We start from the raw sequence: 25,256 nt of genomic DNA, 5'->3' as shown, positions 1-25,256 counted from the left end.
ACAAATGGTATCATAGAATAACGAGTAGGTACTATTATAGTAAGTATAAGTAAGTACATCGATAAACCGTTTATTTCAGTTTCAGGTAAGAGCTAAAACAATGAGAAGGGTAAATTACTTTTCACTGTTACTGAGGTTAAACTTTGGCTAGTTAAGTATACTATTCTATGAAATAATAATCATTTTAGTCAACATATTTCTAAAAGTTAAATGATAATCACTTTATATGCAATCAATTAAGAAATGCAAAAACCTTTTCTGTCGATTGTACTTTGAGATACGGAAAAAACACAAACAAAAATGAACCTTATCAAAATTATGAAATTCGGGGCGAATGCTCGGCGAATGTGACAGTTTTGTGGCGTGCTTTGGGTGAGGCCTATGGTCAGCAATGGACGTGCGTTGGCTGTTGATGTTGATGATGATGATAACTAAATACTTAATTTACCAAAATACATTAAGTAGGTACCTACTCGTTCTACGATACAATATTGACTCGATGGTGCGAGGGCGGCGACCGCGCACATAAGCGAGCAAAGTATACTTACGCTAGTTAACTTGACACCTGAAAAATGGTCCTATCCCTTTCACTCCATTCTATTATCACGTGAGAGTGAAAGAGACGGGAATAGGTAGCGGGTCTCAAGTTGACTCTCGTAGGTACGAGCAAAATAAATATCTTCTTACAAAGTTGACAATAATATAGTACCTAAGTATGTACCAGCATTATTTTGTTTCCATAAGTTTATGAGTGCAATATTTACCAAACTGCATGCACATTAGATGAAGAGAATAATATTTAATTCAAAGATTTATATTTTATGCTTAAAATGCCATCTATTGGCCGTTTCCAAGATTACGACGACCATCGAATAGATAGATGTCATTGCATTTATCCATAGATAGTGGTGCCACCTAGAAACCGCTTAACGAAACGTATAGCGCCATCTGGAAACTGCTTAAATTTTCAAGCTTTTTTATGGCTACGATTTTTTACTATGACATTGTCATTCTGTAGTACCACAGGGGTATAATCGTGACAGTTGTGACATTTCGAAAAAGAGACGCTTAGCTACATTAAGCGTAAGAGAGAAACGTTAAGCTGTACAGGTTTTTTTGTCCTTTTTGCTCTGGCGCCTGTTTACGTCAGTTTTGGCAGTTCTCTTTGCCAAACAATGAATACTATGACAAACAAAGGCTGACAGTTACAACAAAATTTTTCTAAAAGTTATTTATTGTTAATTTGCTAGTGATTTGTGGATGTTTATTAAGTTTATTAGAATATTATCACCACTTAACGAGTGTGAGACATGGGTGGGTATAGTTTGTTCGGTTGTACAGAGCATAGTGAACGAAAACACGATGGAACTATGGATGAGATATCTTTTCACATGTAAGTAGATAATATCAAGTTTTACAAGCTTACATTCACTACAGTACTATCTGTTGGCTTGTTTTTAATATAAAACGATACCAATTTTAATACTGTAAGGTCTTTTAGTATCAATTTTAAGTAAAAATTACGAGGTAACATATAATAACAAATCTCATGGTGTTGCCAGTTATTGAAAATTTATTTTACCCACAAACAATATAATATTATGTAAAGAAAATACTAGAAATTGTAACGGACTCGGGTTGGGTTTACAAATGGGGCGCACGAATTCGGTTTTTGTGAAGATTGTATTTTGTAGAAGTCATTCTCCTCTTTCAAATGAGGTGCCTCTCATTGTGAGGAAACGTTCGTTTCGTTTTTTTCTTCTATGTGTGATTTCTTCAGTATAATATAAAGTTTATTGTATTGATACGAAATACGTGTTTCCTTTAAAAAAAACCCCATCACATATTTGGCCCACGATTATAATGCTCATGCTCATCCATTTATCTCTGCTTCATAGGTTTCAGACAGAAAAAAAATATCAAGAAAATGGATAGACGTTACCGGTCGCACAAATTGGGAACCAAAGAAACATACAAAAATTGTGTTCGGCACATTTTGAAGAGAGGATTGTTTCGATTGGACGAAGACAATGAATCATACAATCCACTCAGTTTGTGTATATTAAATAATTATATTGAAATCAAATAAGTATGAGTAAAGTTTTTTTTCTTATATCGTCGGTTGACAGGAAAAACTCACTAAGGCTGATTTTTCAATATTCAGATAAATGTTATCTGGGTAATACAAACATTGAGAAACATTGAGACGCAACAGCATCAAAATTATTTCCCAGCAAAACTTTTATCTGGCTATTGAAAAATTAGCCTTTAGTGTCTTTTTCCTATCAACCGACGATATACTCAAGTTGTGTTTTTGTTATTATGATAAGTTAAATTTCCCCATATTTAGGTTTTATTTTTTTGTCGGCAATATCTATGGTTTGAGTGAGAAAGAGAATAGGGGACACGGTTATTGCGAATCTACTTGTAGTTGATCTGAGTGTAGTACTTAGTTATTCTATGGTACACAGCAAGTAATACACATCAATAAACATATTTACAATAATCCGATGTTTCGATATATTTTTTTATTGTTTAAATCATAATTAACATGATATATGTAATTACACTATCGAAGGATTCAACATTTCTCTGACCACAGAGCCGATGTCTGGCTTTTTACCAAAAATAACAAAATACATAAAAAAAATATTTTTTTCCGTGTTTGTCCTTCAAAAAATAGTTTTGCCCAATGTAACCATCAATGTATACTATGTTCACCGCTGCCCTCACCTAAGCAGACAGTCCATCCAGTATATTCTCGAATACTTATTGTATAAATTTCGTGACTACATCAGTGACGTAGAACCGAAATCTTTGCGCCTATAAATTGCTCAGCCACTGAAGTGCGACGGACGTGCTCGTCACGCAAACGTATTGTTCCCACAAACTTTCACACATATGAAGAAATGTGCCGACTCTTTCTCTTCACTGCATCATTATGGGCATAGTTTTCAGCAACGAATTCTTCTGTAATTGTAATGGTTGATTTATGGCTGACATATTTCTTTTTGTGCCCTATAAATCTAACATAACTCGTTAATAGGTATATAGAGTCTCTTATAACTTTGCAATAGAAACAAGTGCCGCGCAAGTGGCAATAATTATTCTCTGTAATATCTGGCACTAACCCATCGCAAAACGCAAGCATTGTTTGACTCTAGGTTTATTTATCGCTAACAACTTTTCTCGCATCATCCTCCACGCTCTGCAATATTTTGACATAGCGTTGTAAATTTCCTAAATGAAATGCGAAGCTGTGTTGTTAATTCGTCTCGATTATCTAATTTGAAGAATTCTTCAGTTCTGTACAGTTTACGATTGTTTTGTGGCCTGTCTCTTCATTTAGCTACACTTTTACTTCTCAAAAGTTATGCTTCTCAGTATTCTTTGTGTATTTTTCATGTTTTATACTTTTAGTGTAGGTACCTAAGTTTAAGTTTTTTTTTCTGTTCTTGATTTTTTTTTCCTTTGAATAGTACCATAGAAAACTAATTCAAAGATGAGAAATATACATGACAGAAATATATTTTTTTTACATTTCATGTTACATTCACTAGATTCGCGACAAGTCAGTGTTACGTAGATAGAGACTAACCACAGACTTTGCTCTGCCATCCTTAACGACCTATTCATGATTCCACTTTCATGTTCACCGCTGTATGTCCTCGTGACTCACGACTTTATTATGAACCCCAACTTATTCATAACATAATCTGCTATTTAAAGATATCAACTTAGCTATACATGGAATGGAATCAAATATTATAGAAGCGACTCTAAGTAGAGCAAGTTTATTGAACACGATGTGTGCCGTGTGTTCAGAATGCATAAATGACCTTATTGGGAATTCGAGACCTGCCCAAGGCTTACTTTGCCCAATTATACGCACTCGACCAAGTTAACAAGTCCGGGTCACCTTCAAAAGAAAATAAATGAGCCGCAAACACGTTCACACTTACAAACGATGGAAATTGTATAGTTTTCTGGAAGACGTTGTAGTAATCGCTGAAAATAAACAATCCGATATTCGCATGAATCCGGTTATTTTCGTGGTTCAATACACAGATGTGTGCTTTACTATAAGTACAGTGAGTCAGTAAACGATAAATTATTCTTAGATTAAACTTCGGTTCTGCTCGAAAAGCTATAGATTTTTGTTTGAGGTAGCAATAGCTTCAATTTGTACCCGTGAGAAGGTGACTATTGTTTCCCCCAATCGTCAAGGAAGTTACCGGACCGTGACTTGTGACCTCACAAACTACTGTTTTATACTGACTCATGCCGTAGGCATTTAGTTTTTCTGTTGAAAAACGTAATTTGTACAAAACCATAACCCAAAAAGTTCTTCACTTATCAACAGATGCGTGTCTGATTTCATGTGACTTAACGATAGCTGTAAGTTTTTGTTTGTTCTTAAATTATTGTTGGCATAAGTGGCGAAGCTACGCTAGTCGCTATTGGTGACATTCAAATCAAATATTGTTGTTTTTACTAAGGCAGTGAGAGACCAAGGACCTTGACATTTCAACCCAAGGATTCAGTCAAATAATGTAACCGCAACGCTTCACCAACCATCAACAAGAACCTACAGATCGTTTTTTTCGCATTGTAATTCCAGTTATCAAATCTAAAAGTTCAAGTCATTCTGATTCATTTCCTTCACAGACCCTAAGACGCCCTAAGTACTTCAGGAAATACGTCCTTAATGTATATTTATACGTTAATGTTAGGGGATATTTATATTCATATTACGTTTTTTTTAATATTATTATTCCCTTTATCCTTCGTTCGTTCGGGTGGCTTTCTGCCTTAATACATACGCAAATATTCCTAAGAGACTATAATTACTTATAATAGTTCACTTTCCTTTCCTTCAAAAATATATTTATCATCTCATAATTTCTAGCGCTTGAACGTATTTAGTCGATTTGTTATTCGTAAGCACGAGCTCTTAGTGAATCATGAACATAATCATTTGAAATGTTAAGTTAATTAAGTACATTATCGTTCAAACAGTCGTCTTTAATCCGATCGCACATAATTCTAATTCTAACTACCTACCATGTGCTGCCATTTGAAAATTATTACAATCAAAAATAGCTTCTATTACCCTTTCAGAAAGTCTGATCCCAATAAATTTGTTTGCGGTCAGCGATTCAAATTGTTGGACGGTCACAGACAAATTTATTAAATATTTTATTACTGCGGGATAGAGTTGAAAGTTTGTTTTGTATTTGAAGCTGGTTGGTGCCAAGTGTTCTGTCGGATCTAGCGAGAGTAATGAGTGAGGATGAGTCACGGATGACCTTTCCGCGGATATATTCGCCATCCCGCGCGGCACCAGGATATCCCTTGTCTAAATTGTCTGTTTGACTTGCTATCTGACTATCAAAATAATATTATTTTATTTTTTAAACGTTTTGTGTTTTTTATATGATTGTATCATAACTTTTGTTGCATGTCTGTGTCTGAAATAACGCAATTGATGCAAATTTTTGATGTGTGGCCTATAATTTTGCTTTGCATACTTGATTAACATTTGTAATGATTTACACAAAAACTTGTTTCTTAACATAATGCACAAGGTGGCTTCTGCATATTTTACCGGTGGTCAAATGAAATATAATACAATATTACTCATGATTTATTTATGCTTGCTCGTACTAAACATTACTGTTTCGAAGTTAGCCTACAAATATTAGTTGGTGTCCAAACCAAAAGGTTATGTTATGACATTTACTAAAATGTTAATTGACGCCTCGTACCTATAATAAAGGTCTCGTTTTAGTGAGTATCTACTTCGCCATCATTAAAACCATTTAGTACACAGTTTACTGTTTCCACTGAGTCACGGTCTTTTTATCGACAATCGTTAGCTCTATTATCTACTTTATCGATTACTTTTCCCCCTCAATGCATTACAACCTTTTCGGGTGGATCGTGTCGGCTATCTACGGCGTTCATGTTGCTGGCAACGCCTTGAGCCACTTTCCCAATACGTGAAGGCGTACCTAAGTCCGCTGCAAGTGCGTCCAATTCGGCTAAGCACACGTGGAGAATATCAATGGCTGAATGACGCGGATATTCCGGGCGCCCACACGACTTTCGGGCGACAGGCGTCGAGACTCCGATGTTATTGTTTTTGTAACGAGGCGCGCGCGGAGTGACGACGCGATGGCGGACCCGTCAGACGTCGCGGCTGTTGTTCTAAGTTTTATTTTGGTAGCCCGCTTATTTGAAGTTTTAGGGGGAGACGAGACTTTTATTAGATGAAAAAAAAAAAAAAAAGAAATTCTCTGAATTGTTACTGCTATTAAATCTTAAGTTTTATTGTTATTCGTCAGATCATCATGAGTTCAAAGCCCCCACTGACTAATAGTATCGGTCGCAAAAAATCATAATGATTATTATTTATGATAAGTACATTTGGCCATGCGAAAATGCGCTTTGTCCCAATAGTACCGACAGTGAATGAATGAAGGTACAGAATTACGATTCTGTGCCTGCAATATCATCATATTATATTCTTGTTGGATATTTTCAAAAATCTGAACGACAACGGCTAAAGTTTATGCTACATACTAGGGCATGCAATACCGTAATACCGGTATCCGTAATACCGGGATCCCGGACAAAATTCCCGTTTTTTTCAATACCGGTATTGAAAGTTAATACCGGTATTGAAGTAATACCGGAATCTGACTTTTTTAGGCTATAAATAAAGCGATTAAGATTTAGTAAGCGTTGTGTTCATATATACTGTGAAAGCGCACTTGTTCCTAACCATTTAATGCAGTTTTCGGCTGCTCGAAATCTACCTTTGACCATGCGTAAACGGACACCGAATGTAAAAAATAATTTATTCTAAAATGTAAACTCTAAAACTTAATTCTCGTAAAAATCTACAACAAAATACAGAATATGATTGTATTTTCTTGTTTTATTTTGACATATACGACCTTTAAACACAGTATATGCCATATATTTCAAGGAAGTCTAATACCGGTATCCCGGTATTGAGTTGTAATACCGGAACTCAATACCGGTATTGAAAATTGTTCCGGTATTGCATGCCCTACTACATACTCGTAGGATAGTTGAATAGCAAAGATAACCTTCAATTCTGCACTTGGATGTGAGTCACGTGGTCAGCCAAGTTTATTTACAAACCTCCTGTGAGCGAGGAATATGAATCAGCAAGTTGTGACGTCATGCTTTCTTCAGAATTGCTTTAGAGCCGACGTTCATTATGTTATGAATTATCGTGCACTTGCTCGCATTAAAAGCTACTCAGCAGTAAAATGTATGAATGAGGCTCTTAAAGCTTACTGCTAGTGTCCTGTACTACTACCGATTTCAGCACATTTGGAAGAGTTTCTCTGGTTTTTCGGATTTGATATGTTTTTAACCGTTTTAAATTAGGCATTCATTTGATACTAAAACGACGACATAGCGTTGAATGACGTTCGTTGCATGATTGCGTCTATATTCATTAAACATTTTGCAGTTTATCCTTAATCTTCAAGTATTTTACCTATTTATCATGAGCAAACACTCCGTGGCTATTTGTTATCTGAAGTATTTGTCTAACAAGCAACGTAGAATACAAAACCAGATTGCTTAATTGGTAAAGCTATTAAAATCGTTGAATCATAGGTGCTGCTTACCTACTCGGTTTTATTGCGAGTATAAAATGATGATGAATTAAATAATATCCGTAACTTGTTCTAAGTTAGTCGGTATAAATCGTAGTAGTGTTCTAATACAAGGTGACCTGTTATACGAACAAGAATCAGTTAATGAGGTAACAATACCAGTATGGTGCTCAGTGTGAATAGAACCTGTTTACCTTCGGTGTGCAAATTGTGTTTGAGGCTCGCTAGGAAATGCCCTGTTATTGTTGTTGGTCTCTAAAGTAGTCTAAAGTATGTGATTGTTGGAACACTATCGTAATAGTTACTTTTGTCGAGTGATATAAGATAGCAAATTGGTTAACAAACAGACGGATATAAATTGTGTTTGGTTGCTTAACTGTGTATGGTTGTGTTTTGTTACATCGCTTTACATTAAAGTAACGATCAATTTCATTTTTCAAATATGGCCTACTTAAGCCAATGTTAACGTACTTTTTTTCTATGATAAACTCAACGACCGACCTAACTGTTACTTTACAAATACAGCATGTTTCTTTAGAAGGGCCAAGAAAAATATGTCATTCGCTGTAAATGTTTGTCCTTATAGAGTAAGTTGATATTCAAGACTAGATGCTGGGCTTCCATCATAACGGTTTGTAATGGCATAAACTGTTTTATACAAAAAGTAGGCCGTCGGATACCGTTTCTGGCTGCAGCCCATTATTATGAGAGTATTGCACAAATCACCCGTTTACCTCTGTAGTTTATAGGCTGTATGACCAAATATATCCCAATCAATTATTTTCTTAAGCTTTCATGGAACATTAAATTATTTTTGGCCTTCCCAGAAACTTCTTGCAATAACAGTGTTTAGATACGATGAAATACCTCTTGATGACTCAAACCACGTGTACACTGACAAAGGTAATGAAGATTATGCAACAAATGAAAAGTTGATAATTATTACTCAACACCTGACAAGCAGTTGCTCATGAGTCGTACTGATAAAAACAAAAGAGCACCGTAAGTTGGAACCTAATAATGAGAGGCTGGCACAAGCCACGGCACCTGCTATATTTATAAATAAAAATGCAACGGCAGCTGCTGGGAGCGAAATAAAATAATTGATTTATAGCGCACTTACACACGCCCTTAAAAATTATGAAAAATTTCGTCATCAAAAAACAACGTTCCTTAATAAAAGGACACGGAGTTTTTGTTTTTAAGTAACTGGTGCACGCAGGTGATGCTGTTGCTGATTCAATTATAATAACTTGATTATGTTTTTTACGATTTATGTCAAAACATAGGAATGAATAATGCTTTAATCATTCAGACACACAACTCTGCAATTAAAACAAGTGCAAAGATGCGGACAATGGCTAAATAATTGTAATGTTCAACAAAACCTTACTGTACTTTCATGGACCCTAGTAACAGCATTCATTGATGTAAAGTAATCAATAACATGGTATACAGAGATTGATCGCGACCGGCCAGCAGCCAGGAGGGTTACTCTATACTGACGAAAAACGAACGAACGAGAGCTGTGGTGCAATCGCCACGTTTATTAAAACGATATAGAGTCGGGGCTCGGAAAGCTCTCCGAAACTTCGTTTTTCGTCATGTAGAGTGACCCCGCAGTGTCGTGGGTGAACCTGCTCCCCGAGGCCGCTCAGTTTTTCAAACGCCTCCGTATAACTTGCCTGTCTTACATACCTGAAGGGACTTGGCAACGAAATCGGAATTTAATTAGACGATGTTTGAGTATGTTTGCTGCGGGGATTTTAGCAAACAAACTAAGCTGGCTGAGCTAAGTAACTTACTACTTTACATGCCTAGTCAATTTCATTATTTTATGACAGTAATGATGTTCTACGTTTTTTATTTCATACCATACTCATTAAAGGTGCTGTAGCACCATCACACATAATATAATATGTCGATACTGGTATGGACTAATTTATTAGATTTAAACTTAAACTATGTAGTACACTTGTAAGCAGCAACTAGTAGTGCTCGCCACCCACTTCAAACAAGACATTCAATGCCTTTTAAGGCCAACCGGACACCAGGCTCTAACTCCCGGAGTCCCTTATCATGTCATCATCAGCACAATGAAGTTGACTACTCCCGGTCATTGACGTCTCATATTGGATTCAAATTTGGACGCAGCACGCGTGGGAGCCAGTGTTCGGAGGGGCCATGCCTCACGCCTCTACATGGCGTGTTAGAGAAAGCTAATGTACAAAGACGATACTGTTTACATCATTTACATAGTCAGGCCCCTTGTCGGTTGACATTTTGGGGTCTTTCTGTCCACTGTTTGCTTTCGGAATTCCTAATTTTTAGTCGCTTTATAGGTTTCCATGGAAAGCTATAGTTTCTCCTCGTTAAGACGTTTATAAGGATGTATTTGACGAAATATTATGACGATATTATTAATTTTATTATATTAATGAGTCATAAGTGCCTACGTTAGAAGATTCGGGTTAGTTGTCTCATTCGTTAGATCTTCTTTTACCTCCATATGGGCTCGCAACTTCAACCCACTGAAACAATTTCCATCCTCTTTGAATCTTCAAATGGAGATTCATTAATGTGTTTACAATAGTTTGCTTGTATGGCTTTTATCTCTGGTTCTGCTTTTGGTCAGTTTGTAGTTACATAAACTACAGTTAAATGGCAACAGACCGCTTGTTAAGAATGGACAGGGTTGTAGTTCTACCTAATTTAATTATTTTCCTTTGTAATTGGCAGGAAATGATTGCGTGAAATTCGCGTAACTTTATTTTGAATTCCGACTATGAATTGCATACAAACGTACGTGATTTTATTTATGCTATACACGATTCTAACGTGAAAATCTAAAAGCTCGTGCGACTGACGAAACACTACACTTAGTGTAGTGACCTTAAGTTTTTGGTAGCAATCTCCAATTCTCATGACTTCCATTGTTCCGTGGTCTATTTCAATCCAACGGGCTCTAACTATTAACAGCAGTACATTCGAAAACAACCGGTAACCCGAGGAAACACCTATAAAAGCTGTGGTACCAACATCCGCCCCATTGTGTTTCAATCCGTCCATAGTTGGAACTCTATTCACAGAATGGCCAGAAGGCTCCAATTCTTAGGACACCGTTTTGTGCAAGTGCCTCACTTCCTCTAAGATTATGCTGGTTATGTTATGTTGTACCTTCGGTAATTTTAGTAGTTCTACTTGGAATAAATGTTATCTAAAAAATAATTTTACTTTATACCCTTTCGTTGGTGTCCAATAATCTTGCATTTTACAATGTGTAAATATAATATTTCCGTAGATCTGAAGAATTACTTATATTTTCGTATTTATGAATCTTCAGATGTCACATAAAACTATTTTGGCCAGGAACATTTCTTTCATATTTTATTATGCACTTTGGTTGGCTACAGCAGCCACTACTCAAATAAATTCACACAAGTACAATAACCGTCATCTACTTTGCCTATAACTTAATTTTCTTAGTAAAATGTCATCTTGTTACCACACCCATACGATAAAAATATCAACGCAAAAGTGTTATGTTACCTGTTTACCACAAAATAGCAATGCTTGCTTTTCATTTGAGAACTTTTATTTGTTGAACTGTGGGAACCTTTTTGCATTGACACAACTACCCTGTAAACCTACGTCATGGAGATTATTAATACTTAGGTACCTAATTTTAAACTAAAACATTCTAAAAAGGTACGGTTTATATTGTTAATATTTATATTTACTTAACTGTAACTTTATTAGTGACCGTGACCAACAACTTCTCAGTAAGTACAATATTATCCGCTTCACAGTCTGCCCCTTACTCAATCCGTTCCAAGGGTGTGTTCATTGGTCATCCTAATTCAATTACCTACCCTACGTTATTGTTATAGATAAGCAGGAAAGTAGACAAACATACGGGTGTCTGTGTCGTATTAGCCACTACAAGCTTGTCTAGTGGTAAATTGTTAACGAGACCTAAACACGCAATGTGGGTATTCTAGGCTGTCTTAGTGGCTTAGTAAAGAGTATTTTTCAGTCATTTACTAATGATTAAATTGTAGACGTGTTGTGTTAACATGCATAGTTATTATAAGAATACACGGAATCGCAAAACGCGTGTACCGTATACAAGCAATTTAAGAAACAAAAGCATCAGCTTACAATATAGTATGGAAACGCTCTAAATATTTATCTGGCAGAACATGAAACCTTACGTACGTATCATATAGGTACTTACATTTCTATTTCTATGTATGTCGCGTAATATTCCGTGTATTCCGTAGATTGAAGCAATTTGGTGACGATGTAATTTTCTTTTTGTAACTGTTATAAAATTAAATTAAAGCGCAGCCGTCTCAGATTGTACTAAATTGATTCTAGTAGTATTTAATCAAAATCTAAAGCGCAAAGTTTGTTTTGATATAATTTATAAAAATACAATTGCTGTTAGTGACGTCCAGAACCTTTAAAAAATCTAAGTATAAAAGCTAATAATAATATAATAATAATAAATCGTTTATTTCATACCCAAATAGTCCATACCGTGTTAGTAACAATTTGTTAGTAACAAATAATAACTGTAGCTTCAGCTTCTCACAATTATCAGGCTTTGTTCTAGTTTTTGGACTATTATCTAATATGTGACCGATGTATCGCTTCGACAGATCGCTTCATATGCACAGGCCGACTGGAAGCTGCTAGTGATAACGTGCGTGAGATTGTTTATTTTGAAAGCGTCATTCTTTTGTCGCACTTGCCTCACATCACATGTCTATGCTTGCACAATGACACGCAATTTAAGACAATTAACAGCCAATGGTATCTTACGGACAGTTAACGCTTTACCGCCACGTAACAGATGCTCTAAATAACTGTTAACTAACCATTAATCATCGATCGTACAAGTTGGAAGATTATTTATTAATTTCGTTTGCGTTGGAGTGTATCGGAGGTGCAGTCGTGATATTACTACAAGTACCTACACTTTCCTTCGAGAGTGTATTTATTATAATTACATTCCGAAGGTACCTATGTGTAGAGTCTTTCAACTTACAACTTAGAACTCAGAGCATTTTAGGTTTTAAAAGAAATGGTTTATCTGAATACAAAACGTTAGAAGCCCCATGCTATATTTGAGTAGGGTGAAAACAAAACGTAATTTTTAATCTTAGTTGCTAAATATTGCAGCTTCACTACACACGTTATTTACTTGCATGCTCATCTCGATGGCAGACGCAACGCAATCGCATTCCTCGAAATAAATGCTCAGATCTAAGCGATTCCAAATAAGTCTAATCGATTGAGCAGAACGCGTGGCAGATAAAAGCGAGCGCGCATGCTTTCAGTTTTTAATTATAATTATGTAGGTATAAGTTGCAATAACATATTTTGAAACCCTCTGTATCGTTGGAAGCTGTGACTGTGAATACTGTGAAATGCAGTCAGAGTCCTTTCCTTGGGTCTTCTTCTTGTCCTGTCGGTGACAAACCCGTGAAACACGAGACATCCCTGACTGCCCTGGGTTCGGACGTATACAAAGCTTGACCGTTGATCAATTGGAGAGGCTCCTTTCGTGCTCGAGGAGCGGCGAGCAGAGATAGAAACAAAATGAAATTACCTAAATATTTAGTAACATAAATTAGTAAGTATCGATCGATTGATCGTAACGTCTCCATAAAATCTGTACAACAAAGTGTTAAGTTATTGATTAATCGGTTTAACAACTCAATTTATCGGGCTTCAACAGACACATTATGTATAAAGCTGTTAGATTCAATTAAAAAAGAAACAAAAACAGGTTTCAATTAACGAATGTACAGAGAAATTTCAACGATTATAATTTAGTATTAACTACATACTTTCTTTCTAGTTTCTTAAATGTATTTATAAAGCATGGCCAGGCTGTGTTATGCAACCGTTATTTAAGCTTTTAAAGATTTATGTCGTTATTTTAAATCTGGTGTAACGTTTAAATCAGATCATAATTATTATAAATACTCATCAATACAGGAAGCATTTTCTTTATCGTAGTGACAAGAAAACATGATTCTAATAACAGTGCAACGTAGTTCGGGAATCGAACCCTGATATATTATAAGAAAATACCTTAAAATTTTGGCCATTTCATCAGGTGACATTGGCTACAAATTGAATTTTTTTTCAAATCTCAATACATAAATGACATCACACGGATAGAGTAGTAGATAGTTACTATTTCGAACTGTCCTACATTCAGTCGTGATCGCACTGCATTCCTTGCGTCCAACCGAAGGTCGCCGGTACTAACACCAACATACAACGTTTATGAGAAACACATTTGGACTGTTTCACATGGATAAAATGTTTTTATTATAAATATTACCCAATATGAAGCGTCCGTAGTCGAGCGGGCCTCAGTGATCGTAACTGATCGCTGAGGTTAAGCAACAACTGACACGGTCAGCCATTGGATGGGTGACCAATTTCAAGTGGTGCTTTTCTGGACGCTTCCGTGCTTCGGACGGCACGTTAAGCCGTGGGTCCCGGTTGCTGCTTCGGCAGCAGTCGTTAAGCCTAGTCAGAGGCCTTCGGGCGGCTTGAAAACATCTGACAGTCGGGTTGCCCACTTACCCGACAACTCTCTCAGCACAAGCTTGCTTGTGTTGGGGTCCACCAACCCGCACTTGGCCAGCGTGGGGGACTAGGCCTAAACCCTTCCTTCACTGGAAGGAGACCCGTGCCCCAGCAGTGGGGACGTAATGGGTCGTGATGAATATGAAATGTTAGGCAGCGTTCCCACTACGCCGGACCGGCAGATCTGCCGAAAACCGGACACCGGACAGAGTGTTCACATTACATCGGATCCCGGAAGAAATTCAGACAGTCTTCAGTTGAATTTGGACCTGCGCGCGGGGGCGAGGGGAGCACGAGCGGGGCGAGCGGGGGACAGATACCGGCACAAACTCGTTCACATTACTCCGGCCCGGTCGTTCTACCGGCAATTCGTAGTGACAAAACGTTCGGTAGAAATGCCGGGCTCGGAAAAAATGCCGGACCCGGGATAATGTGAATAGCTTCATATAAATTGTACAGCCACTAGCTCTTCCGGCAGATTTACCGGCGCGGCAGATCTGCCGGTCCGGCGTAGTGGGAACGCTGCCTTAGGGTTATAGATGTCATGTCACTACACTACCACAATATTTACAAACCGCTAGACTTGACTTCTCAGGATTTGGAATCATCATAATCTGGTTTTATGAATTTCGTCTCTAGTTACCCGAATCCAATGACAAAAACATAATTAATATATTGTATTGTAAACTCTACATATTTTTGTACCCAGTAGTAATTATAACTAGCCTTTTTAGAACGCCATATTATAATAAGAACATTAACTGACTCTATCAATTGATTGACTTTGGAAGTGAAAGTCTGAAAGTATCCCAGAGCAAGCCTCGCTCTACCGACTTCATTCTACGATATTAAATGACCATAATCTAAGTTTACAGCATTTTCCGAGAGCTATAATAATACACAACAGCTGATGATACTAACTATTTGATGTTCAGTCGGTCGTGAAGTCCTTTCTCTATTTTGTACGGTTTCCCTACTATCATGGAAGATCAAAAGAACTGATATCATAATTATTGATCAATGATCACATTTTTTTAAGATAGAGTGTGTGTATATAGTTGCTTGTTGTTTTGTCATCGTCCTTTGCTGTAGGCCTCTATCGAGGAGCGCCAAAACACAGTCCTTCCTTCCTCATCCAGGAACCGACCGTATGTTATAATTTAAAAGCTCTATGTTAAAAGATATTTCAATTTAGGCAAAACCTCAAACACTGAAACTGAAGAAGATCCTGTAGAATAAATATAAACCATTGAATCCTTATTCTAAGACATCCTCAGTCAATCCTCTCAATACTATATGTACCTACTTACAATAATGTATTATAACCAAATGTTATCTTTCTCATTCCAGGCTAGCCTGAGACAGCTGGACCTGTCGCTTCTGTCGGAGCTGTGGTCCTTGTCTGAAGCCATGGCGGCGTGGCGGCGACAGCTGGAGCGTGGGCCGAGACTGCGCCCCGCGCCGCCGCCGCCGCCACCCCCTCATTACCTCAGAACCTAAGAATTAGACTAGTGTAGGGTCCTGCCTTTGGATGTCTAAATGCAATGTTGTATTTTATTAAATCGCACGAAAAATTAGTTGGAGGGAGGCAATGTAGATTTATTTATTCTGGCAACACTGATGTAATCTGGTGGGTGGTCTGTGGATTCTTTTCGTCGGGTAGAATGAAGCGGACCAAATGAAAACAGGTCATCGCGCACTTATTAAACCACCTATGATGTCGGCATTTACCCCTAAAATTTATTCCAATGTTTCCAGTTTCTCACCTAATGCAATAAATAAGTAAATCTTTATTTAAACCATTTGTAAGTAGACGTAACTTTTTTTGCATCCACGCCATAGATGTTACTGTATTTAAAAAATATTATGTTTATCACGGACTTCTTGTGTGTAACAACTACTTGCGATTGGTGTATGTGTATATGTTGTGAGTGTGAAATAAAAATAGATATAAGGTTTAACCTAATAAATACAAGTTATAACAAAGCTAACTCTTTTCATTCAATAGAAACTAGATGAGAACCTTTCCACCAGAGATGTGACCGCTTCCATTAGTACTAAACTATTGTAGCTGTATGAAGAATACGAGCAGCTCGAGCTATGGGATGTAGATTAACATAGCTACGCCACTCGTGACTGCCATAACAAGCATGCATAGCAAACACCCTTCCATTTAAAAAACATAAATATTAAATATTTTCACCAGTACCTACTATCTTTCAATATGATTGGTGGATATCAAACAGATCCTATTTGAATTAATTTATTGGATATCAAACAGATCCTATATAACGAATCATAGCACATATTTGGTGGAAAAACCCTTTTGTTACACGTCGTCACACAGTGCGACGACGACGGTGCGGTGGCGTATTTTGAAACGATACACAATTATTATTCTGAGTAATCAATACTCTATAATGTGTACCCAATATGGCAGCACCATAGACTCAAAAAAATCTCGGACTACAAAAATCAGCAAAACAATGATAATAAGTGACAGTTTTTTTAATAGAATTTAAGCTGGAATTAAATTTATAGAAATATAATTATATACTATTTTTTTTAAATTATAGAGTTCTTAAATCGACATACCTAATATCTCCGATCGCAAATGTACAAACAGACTAAATTATTGTCTATGACTGAATGAAAATTTAGCCGGCCATCATTGAATTTATTGGTCTGTGAATTGGATGAACGATTTATATTGTTTTTCACTTTATTCTTTCATTCTTTAACTGTCATTTAGCGATTTTGTTGTTGATTTTTTTCATCAATTAAAAACAATATTTTAGATAAATAGAACGTCCTTGTTATAGTAATTGATGAAAGATATTTAAAATCGATGTCACAATCTCCACAGTCTCAACAGAAAATTGAAACACCGAAAGAAGAAAGACCGGCTTCCAAGATCTCCGAATCGGTCAAAGTAAGGTTTTGTTATTATAAACTATTATCACACATCCTATAGATACCTTTATGCATGCCCAATTAAATTGAAATTCCTTAAGATAATCCACATTCAATATTTCTCAACATTTCATCTCATTCAAAGTAAGGTTATAAAATTTAATATATACCTATTTATTTGCAGAAAATAATTGCAATGGAAAAAGAGAACGACTCAAATGCCACACGGAAATCCAGAATCGACCTCAACGCGCTGCCAACGCGGCAGTACCTGGACCAGACGGTGGTGCCCATATTGCTGCAAGGACTATCAGCTCTAGCCAAAGAGCGACCTCCGGACCCGATCAATTACTTAGCTGCGTACCTGTTGAAGAACAAAGCTACATTCGAAAGTAATAATGCAGGAAATGCCAACAATAACAATCCTGCACCTAATTCTCAGTCATAAGTAGAATGTAAGTTAGTTTTTAATATTATTATAATATTTCACATTTAATGCACTGTACTGCAATGCTAGTGCTACTTTTTGTACCTACTGTTAGTGTAACTGTTTACAACAAAGTTTGAATGGTGTTTCTTGTCTTATTTTGGGTGCAGCTACAATTCTTGGTATAGCTGTGGTATCTGTAAATGATAATTTTAACCTTACATTGAAGAGGGAGAGATAAGGCCTTAAATAATGTAACATGATGACTCATCACTGGTAATGGTTGACCAAGGACGGCCAATGACGACAGGTGTGACATTCAATCGTGGAGGGATATTTGCAGAAGTAGACAGGTCCTTGCCATTCAGCTATCACCCATGGTTGCCTATTTATTGTATACACAGTAGAACAACTCAGTATATTTTCTTGGTTAGTAAAAATAAAATACACTATCTATGATAGATCCAATGAATCCATTGTAAATAATTGACAATGTTATAACCTCAGGTTGTATATTAGCTGGACTAAGAAATTCTGAATATTTCCAAGTATGAGGTCGTAGTTGTTGCTATGGTGTTTTGAAATTAAATCGCAACTGTTAAACGCGACTAATGTGAGTAAACCAATTTAAATACCTACTTATGTAAAACTTTCCTATTTTTAACCGACTTCAAAAAAAGGAGGAGGTTCTCAATTCGTTGGGATATTTTTTTTATAGTATTGCTCAGAATGAGTTTTAAGTTAAATAAAATAATTCATAAACACAATAACAAGTTTATTAATAATAGCTCTAAGTATTCATTATCAATAATTAAAATCTACTTTTTCCCAATCTTTGCCTTTGGGGGCACTTTCTCCTTTTTAGCCTCAACCTTAGAAGATTCTCTCCCTTTTGGAGTTCCAATCTTGGATGGTTCTTTTCCTTTCAGAGGAGTCATCTTTGAAGATTCTCTCCCCTTTTCTGACTTGGTGGATAATCTTCCAGTATCCACTTTGCTGGGATCCCGGTGGTCACCAATTTCCGCTTCTTCCAAGAACTGTTGGCGGTGTATCAGCCAGGAATCTCCATCTATGGAGGCCTCTTCCTCTCCGACCACGGACGGTGGTTCGAAGGGCATGGCGCAGGTGTCGACGCTGACATCCGTCATTGAAGGGATGGAGTCGTACACCGGAAGTGGCACTGCGTCTGGCGGAAGTAGCTCCGCCATGTAGGCCGTGATATTGCGGACGCGCCACACTGCTACTTTTCCTGTTTATAAAAAAATAATTTTAGGACCTTCCGGCAGTAATCGATTGGTATTAACAGCTAATTTTACAAAATATTTATTTTCAGTAACTTAGTCTAGGTATAACAAAACATTGTTGGGGCACTCCTATTAAGTAAAAAAATACCTTTATTAAGAGACCTTTAAAGAGAATTGAGCTAATGAATAGACTGAGTGCAGTTGATAGGCAGCTGGATGAAGCACAGGAAGAAAGCAGCACAGTAAGGGAACATGGAAGGATGTTTACATCTGGCATTGGCGATCAACGTATCAGTGACAAATACTAGATAGGGCTGGAAAACGTACTTATAGTCAATAGTCTCACCACCGTAATGCAAGATTAGTCAGTCGCTGACGGCCTATGGTTCGCCGTTCATCTTCACATAAAGCAAGACATATTTCGTTAAAAATGTGCAACAAAAATAATATTTGAAAGTGATAAGAATACCCAGAGTTTCGTCCTCCTCGTCGTCGCCCTCCCCCGCCATCGTCTGGTAATCCCTGTCTTCTCTCTCCTCCTCTTCTCCACCGGACCCTTCAAGGGCCGGGTCCTTCACCAGCATATAGAAGCCGTGTTGCATACAATTCGAATCGAAGACGAAGCAGCCGGGCCCTTTCGGTATGCCCTTAGTCCAGGACCCGTGGAAACGTGACCGAGGATACATGATCTGTCCGGGCCCCTGAATCACCCCTTCCACCCAAGTGCCCATGAATTTTGTCTTAGTCTCGGCGTAGAAGTACGTTCCTAGGCCGTGTCGTTTGTTCTTGAACCAGGCGCCTTCGTAGATGTCTCCGTTAGGGTAGTAGTAGGCTCCGAAGCCTTGTTTAACGTCGTGTTTCCAGTCGCCCTCGTACTTCGAGCCGTCAGGGTAGATCATGGTCCCGACGCCGTACTTGAGCGCGCGCCGCCACTCGCCGTCGTAACGGGCTCCGTTCCTGAAAGGTGAATATAGATTACAACATTTTGGCGAGTTGGCTACAAGTTGCATGCACAGGCTCGTCGGAATGTTACAGCAATGTGCTCGCCGAAATGTTACTCCAATATGCTCGTGGGTTTGTTCAATAGGCTGTAACAAAGAGGCGAGCGTGCTCGACGTTTTGTTCGTAAAAGGATGTTACTAGAACATATCAGCGAGCGGCTCGTTGTTCTGTTACAAGTAAATGTTGTAGTCTATACTCACCTGGTGAAGACGTAGAGTCCGCGGCCATTGCGCATGCCGTGTGCGTAGCAGCCTCGGTAGAAGTCCCCGTTGGGAAGCACCGCCCAGCCCTCGCCGCATCTCTCGCCGGCTGCGTTGCGCTTGCCTACGTAAATCTGATGATTGGAGAAAAAAGTTATTGTCTACCTATTACTTTACGTAACGTTGGACATACAATCTAAAGTTAAGAACTTTTGCTAATTAAATAGCCATTTACACTGGCGCTAACATTTTTTTTTCAGGCGCTTCTTTTTGTAAATTTATAATTTAACTTATTATATAGGTGTTACAAGGTAATATCACGTTTTACACCAATCGTATCCTCCACTTCACCCTTGCGTTCTTCCGCCATCTGTTCCATTGAGGCGGCGGCGATCACAAATTAGTGTTTGGCTACGTGTGTATCTCAGGAGTAAGCAGGGTCAATCAGGCAACACGGTCGCCAATACAATTTACTTAAATTATTTAAGTTTGTAATTTACCTATCACTAATTTATTAATATTGTTATTATTGTCAATGTCATTGTTACCATATAAATAATATTCTAGTCTATGATTGTTACCTACTCAATACTCATTGTCAATCAAGAACGTTCACTCAAGTACTTTGTATTATAATCAATTATAATATAAAATCCTTTGTATTATAATACAAAGTCCTTGCGTTCACTATTATAGTGACACTATGACCGCTAGATGGCGCTAATTTGGTTTTCAGATTTTCATTTAAGTATTGCTTTATTGGTTCTTATCTTAGCGAAAGTGCCAAATGCACTTATGGTGTCCCACAAGGCAGCACACTTGGTCCATCCTTATTCCTTCTGTATATTAACAGTCTATGCAATCTCTCCATACCTGGTGCAGACCTGGTCATGTTTGCTGATGATACAGTCGTACTGTTTCATGGTAAAACTTGGCCAGAGGTACGTGTTCTAACAGAGAAGGGCTTGTGTAGGGTAACGACATGGCTGGAGGATAATCTTCTTACTATTAATGCACTCAAAACTAAATATCTTTGTTTCAGCAAAACTAAAGCCAACGAACCTGATATATCTTTCGAAATCAAAATTCATACATTTCCGTGCAACAGGAACTGTGTCAGGGACTGTAGCTGTACCGTTCTTGCGCGAGTTCCCACCGTAAAATATCTAGGTGTAATTTTAGATGACAAGCTGAACTGGTCATCGCATATATCAAGCCTATCAGGCAGGGCTCGGAAGCTCATACATGTTTTTAGAAATCTAAGGCTAGCTGCTGACCAAAAGCTGTTAATCTCAACCTACAAAGCGCTATGCCAAAGTATTCTAACATACTGTATTTGTACTTGGGGCTGTGCAGCTAAAACTTATTTGTTGGAAGTCGAAAGAGCTCAAAGAGCTATTCTTAAAGTTGCTCTTGGTCTACTTTACCGATACTCTACAGACTGTTTGTACAAAGACGCGAATGTCCTTCCTATACGTAAATTGTTTATTTATCAGGTTCTGCGAAGATTCCACTCCAAAGTTGTCCCTAGCGAACCACTTATGCTTAGAAGAGTGCCTAGATTTTATATTCCTTCTGTAAAATCAGCCATAGGCCAACGACATTTTAATTACATTGCCCCTAAACTATATAACATGGTCTTGCTTGAGGACAATCAACTTGTCAATATCAAGAACTTCAATTTCAAAAATTTCATTATAAACTGGCTGAGACAATTTGATTACGAATCAACTGAGGACTTATTTTATATCCAAGTTTAAGTTACATATTGTATACTAAGTATTTCATTTATTATTTTTTTGAATTTTTCCTATTTATAGACGCCACATTCAACCTTCGCCCATATACACACACACACACACATACATTCTCTCTCACACACACACACACATACATACACACTTCTCACTCACTACTCACTACACATGCATGAATAGTTGTAAACTAACTTAAGTTCATATTAAGTTTTTTTTTTCTTCTCTTTGTTATACTTAATAGTTGTCACATTAATGAGGAGCCTGTCTTCTACGACACAGGGCAACCTAATGTAGAAGCAGTGCATCATAAAATTTGTAACAATTGTATAATAAAGAAATTTTTCATTTTCATTTTCATTTTCATTGCGTTATATTTCCGGTAAAAAAAAGTTTAGAGGTAATGGATGAGAAGTCAAGGCAATTTCCAAAAAATTTTACTCGCTGTTAGAATTTCAATCAACTTGTATAATTATGTGTTATAGGTAGATTATGTGTATAAAAAGCTTTACATTAACATGATTAACATAATAAATAAACTGGACAGTAAATTCAAACATAATTTTATTAAATAGTTCTCCATAAATTAGTAACATAATTCTCATCATAATCTAATTAAATAATAAAGTACCGCTGATTATAAAATAAACAGTAAATTTACGTACATAATTATCAAGAAAGAGGTGCATGTAAAAATATATATTTTATACATTAGATTGCTCATATTAAAATTTAAAGAAGGCTTTGATAATATTTTATAGTTGCTATTGTGTGTAATCTGACTAGATTGATAAGTGTTACAAAGCTACAATTTCTTTAAACAGGTTGTCATAATGCATTAACGGTACTTAATTATCTATTCAAAATGCATATAAGTATCTTAAAAATAGCCTCAATACTGTTATAATTATATTATGGTCCTTGATTCACACTTAAAAAAATAGGCAAGCGATAAAGTAAAAGAGGAAAGCTGAAAAAAATATATAATATAGAACCTGACAATGTAGAGTTCTTATCATTATCTTTACTTTCTAATTTTGTACTTTGTGGCTGATTTTTATTTGAACAATATTTTAAATCTATTACTAAGGCAAGTCTTTTTGCATTTTATCGTAAATCTATTAAAACCTTTGTATCACTATAAAACATAGTTTGCTTGGCAAGTTAACATAGTGGCCAGTTATTCACGTTCACTAACGAGGTCACGTTGATGCGTTCTCTAGCAGGTCTTGAGAAAATTCTTTGTGGCCCAGATTTCTGTGGCTATTCCGTTTTTTTCACATTCATAATCGAATGGGACCAAATGAGGTTACAAGAGGTCACCTAGCGGGGTGGAGCCTGCGGGGGGTTGTCCTCCAGTTTTCCCCACACTACGTTGCACATCTCCCGCACTAATGCTTGCTCTCCCATGTCCAGGTCAGGCGCTGGTCTTCTCCTCTCTCGCTCCACTCTTTCCCGCACCTCCAGCACTTGAAGAGCTCGAACAACTGCTTCTGGACGCTCGTTTATTGCCCCATTTACTCCTTTTTCAGCTTCTAGTCTGCGTACTTTCTGCTCTAGGTCCCGCACGTATTGTACTGTTCGCTCGGCAAGTTGCGGATGAGTGACGGGGGGGTGCGGCGGCGGAGGGCGCGGCTGCTCCTCGGCGTTGGTGCCGCTGCTGCTGCCGTCGCCGTCGTCGCGCTCGCGGCCCGCCGCCCGCCCGCAGTTCACACACGTGCTCCTCTCCCGCTCCTCGTCTAAATACAGGCACAACTCCTTTAACTCCAAATTATCACGAATCAACTCTTGCTGCTTATCATCTAGTTCCCTCAATTTACTCTGGTACGCAGACACTTCCTGACGCATCACCGATGCAGTATATCTGCCAAAGCGTTGCCATTCACGGGCTAATTTGCGACCTTTCTGACGATCGTCATCTAGGAAACAACACAAATCACGTAATTCCTGATTATCATCACTCAGACGACGATTAGCTTCTTTCAGGCTTTTTATTTCATCCAGAAGCGATTGCACTTGTCTTCTTTGATCAGTAGAAGCGCGCGAGGTATCAGGATCAACACGTTTTGTGAATTTGAGCATATCTGCCGATCGCCTGTGAATTTGTTCCTCTTCTAGATTTCGTTGGGCCCGCTGCGTGTCGTCCGCACTTCTAGCTCGAACTGTCGGCTCCACTGGTTCATGCACTATAGCTTTAGTTATTATTTCTTCAGGTGGGCGAATCCCACGGATAGTGCCAGGTGGCAGTGGATATCCGGCAGGATAGGCTTGTGGATATTTCCCGTATGGAATAGGGCCTCCCGGATAGGGACCAGTTAACCCACCAGGTGGCAGCGGATATTGTAGTTTAGCAGCGTCTAGTGATTTGACAGCGTAAGGTGTCTTGAACTCTTTGGCGGCCGCGTCAACAGTGGCAAGTTTGGGGCCACTGGCCGCCAGTGGAGGCGGATGGTAGCGCGGCGGAAAGTGGACTTGTTCCGGACCCTGTTTACCTAGTTGTCTTGGCTTGTGTTGACCTGTATTCTGGTTGATTGACATTGTCGATGTAGCCGTGGACACAACTAGTCATCAGCTGGAGCCACTTCGATGTTTATCCATATCGTAAACGACAAGTTGCGTCGGCTATCGTGCAAACATTAGCCCTTCTCGTACACTGTCTTCAATGAGCGGCGGAGGGAGCGCAACTTTGCCGCCGGCTGCGTAGGCTGCGTGCCTCAGAATTCACACAATTAACTCTCACGATCACGAATTGACTGATGGCTGATGGCTCATTCTTTAGCCTTATAGTTTGGGAAATCACTATTATGCTGTTGCAATTTTTGATTTGATAATAGTAGAATTGATGGAAAGTTTGAAAGTAGCACGTTTGTAATGAAATCGATGAGATACGAGGTTGTGTTTGTGGAGGCGCGCGCGGGTCGCTCGGCGCGGACTGGCGACGGCCTCGCGTCTCGCTCTACCTGCGGAGCCTTCACGACTTCTCTGTCGCACTTAGCGCGCCCTCTCACCTCACCTGTCTGCTCACACGCATACAAAAGCACTCTTTGTATTTTCGTGTAGGTACTCTACCCCCCTACTAGTTATGCCATTTGCCATTGACTCCGCAAAGCTCGAAAGCGGTGGTTTAATTGGATTATGTTGAGATGTTTGAATCTTTTACATGATCGTTAACAGATGTCAAAGTAAGTTTTAACAAAAACAAAAAGTAATGAGACAAACTTAGGTAAGTAAGTATCTACCTAAACTTTATAGGCTTTAAGGACTCTACCACACTAATTAGAAAAGAATAATAAACAGTAACTATACCTAATTAATACAAATAACTATACTATATTTAGGTACACCCATATACCTAAGTAGTACCTAACTCCAGAACATAAATAATGTAAAAATACTGTGTAAACACAATAATAATCCTATGAAGCGCCTGAACCGATTGTACAGCA

The 25,256-nt window shown here is 38.0% G+C and overlaps 4 protein-coding genes across 4 annotated transcripts in view; 2 read left to right on the top strand and 2 right to left on the bottom strand.

The window, feature by feature from the left end:
- LOC105388288 (anaphase-promoting complex subunit 11) overlaps positions 1 to 16,254 on the top strand; it is a 30,344-nt gene extending 14,090 nt beyond the window's left edge. The window contains exon 3 of the mRNA XM_038119182.2: positions 15,621 to 16,254. Within this exon, the coding sequence (XP_037975110.2) occupies positions 15,621 to 15,770 (150 nt within the window). The 3' untranslated portion in view covers positions 15,771 to 16,254. The remainder of the gene's footprint in view (positions 1 to 15,620) is intronic.
- Positions 16,255 to 16,994: 740 nt separating this feature from the next.
- Positions 16,995 to 18,265, top strand: LOC105384689 (protein dpy-30 homolog). Its single transcript, XM_038119429.2, has 2 exons — positions 16,995 to 17,202; positions 17,368 to 18,265. The coding sequence occupies exons 1-2, from the start codon at positions 17,119 to 17,121 to the stop codon at positions 17,629 to 17,631; spliced, it is 348 nt and encodes a 115-aa protein (XP_037975357.2). The 5' UTR covers positions 16,995 to 17,118; the 3' UTR covers positions 17,632 to 18,265.
- A 103-nt stretch (positions 18,266 to 18,368) lies between these two features.
- On the bottom strand, positions 18,369 to 20,504 carry LOC105384690 (radial spoke head 1 homolog). The gene is made up of 4 exons (XM_048624717.1): positions 20,385 to 20,504; positions 20,057 to 20,190; positions 19,324 to 19,811; positions 18,369 to 18,859 (listed from the first exon to the last, which is right to left on the bottom strand). Exons 1-4 carry the CDS (start codon positions 20,433 to 20,435, stop codon positions 18,429 to 18,431), a joined length of 1,104 nt encoding a protein of 367 aa, XP_048480674.1. The 5' UTR covers positions 20,436 to 20,504; the 3' UTR covers positions 18,369 to 18,428.
- Positions 20,505 to 22,787: 2,283 nt separating this feature from the next.
- Positions 22,788 to 24,850, bottom strand: LOC105396550 (coiled-coil domain-containing protein 85C-B). The gene has a single exon (XM_038119412.2). The coding sequence runs from the start codon at positions 24,346 to 24,348 to the stop codon at positions 23,134 to 23,136; it is 1,215 nt and encodes a 404-aa protein (XP_037975340.2). The 5' UTR covers positions 24,349 to 24,850; the 3' UTR covers positions 22,788 to 23,133.
- Positions 24,851 to 25,256: the final 406 nt, after the last annotated feature.

This window comes from Plutella xylostella, chromosome 12, assembly GCF_932276165.1.
Source record: "Plutella xylostella chromosome 12, ilPluXylo3.1, whole genome shotgun sequence".
NCBI lineage: Eukaryota > Metazoa > Arthropoda > Insecta > Lepidoptera > Plutellidae > Plutella > Plutella xylostella.
This window is presented reverse-complemented; position numbering and strand designations above follow the sequence as displayed.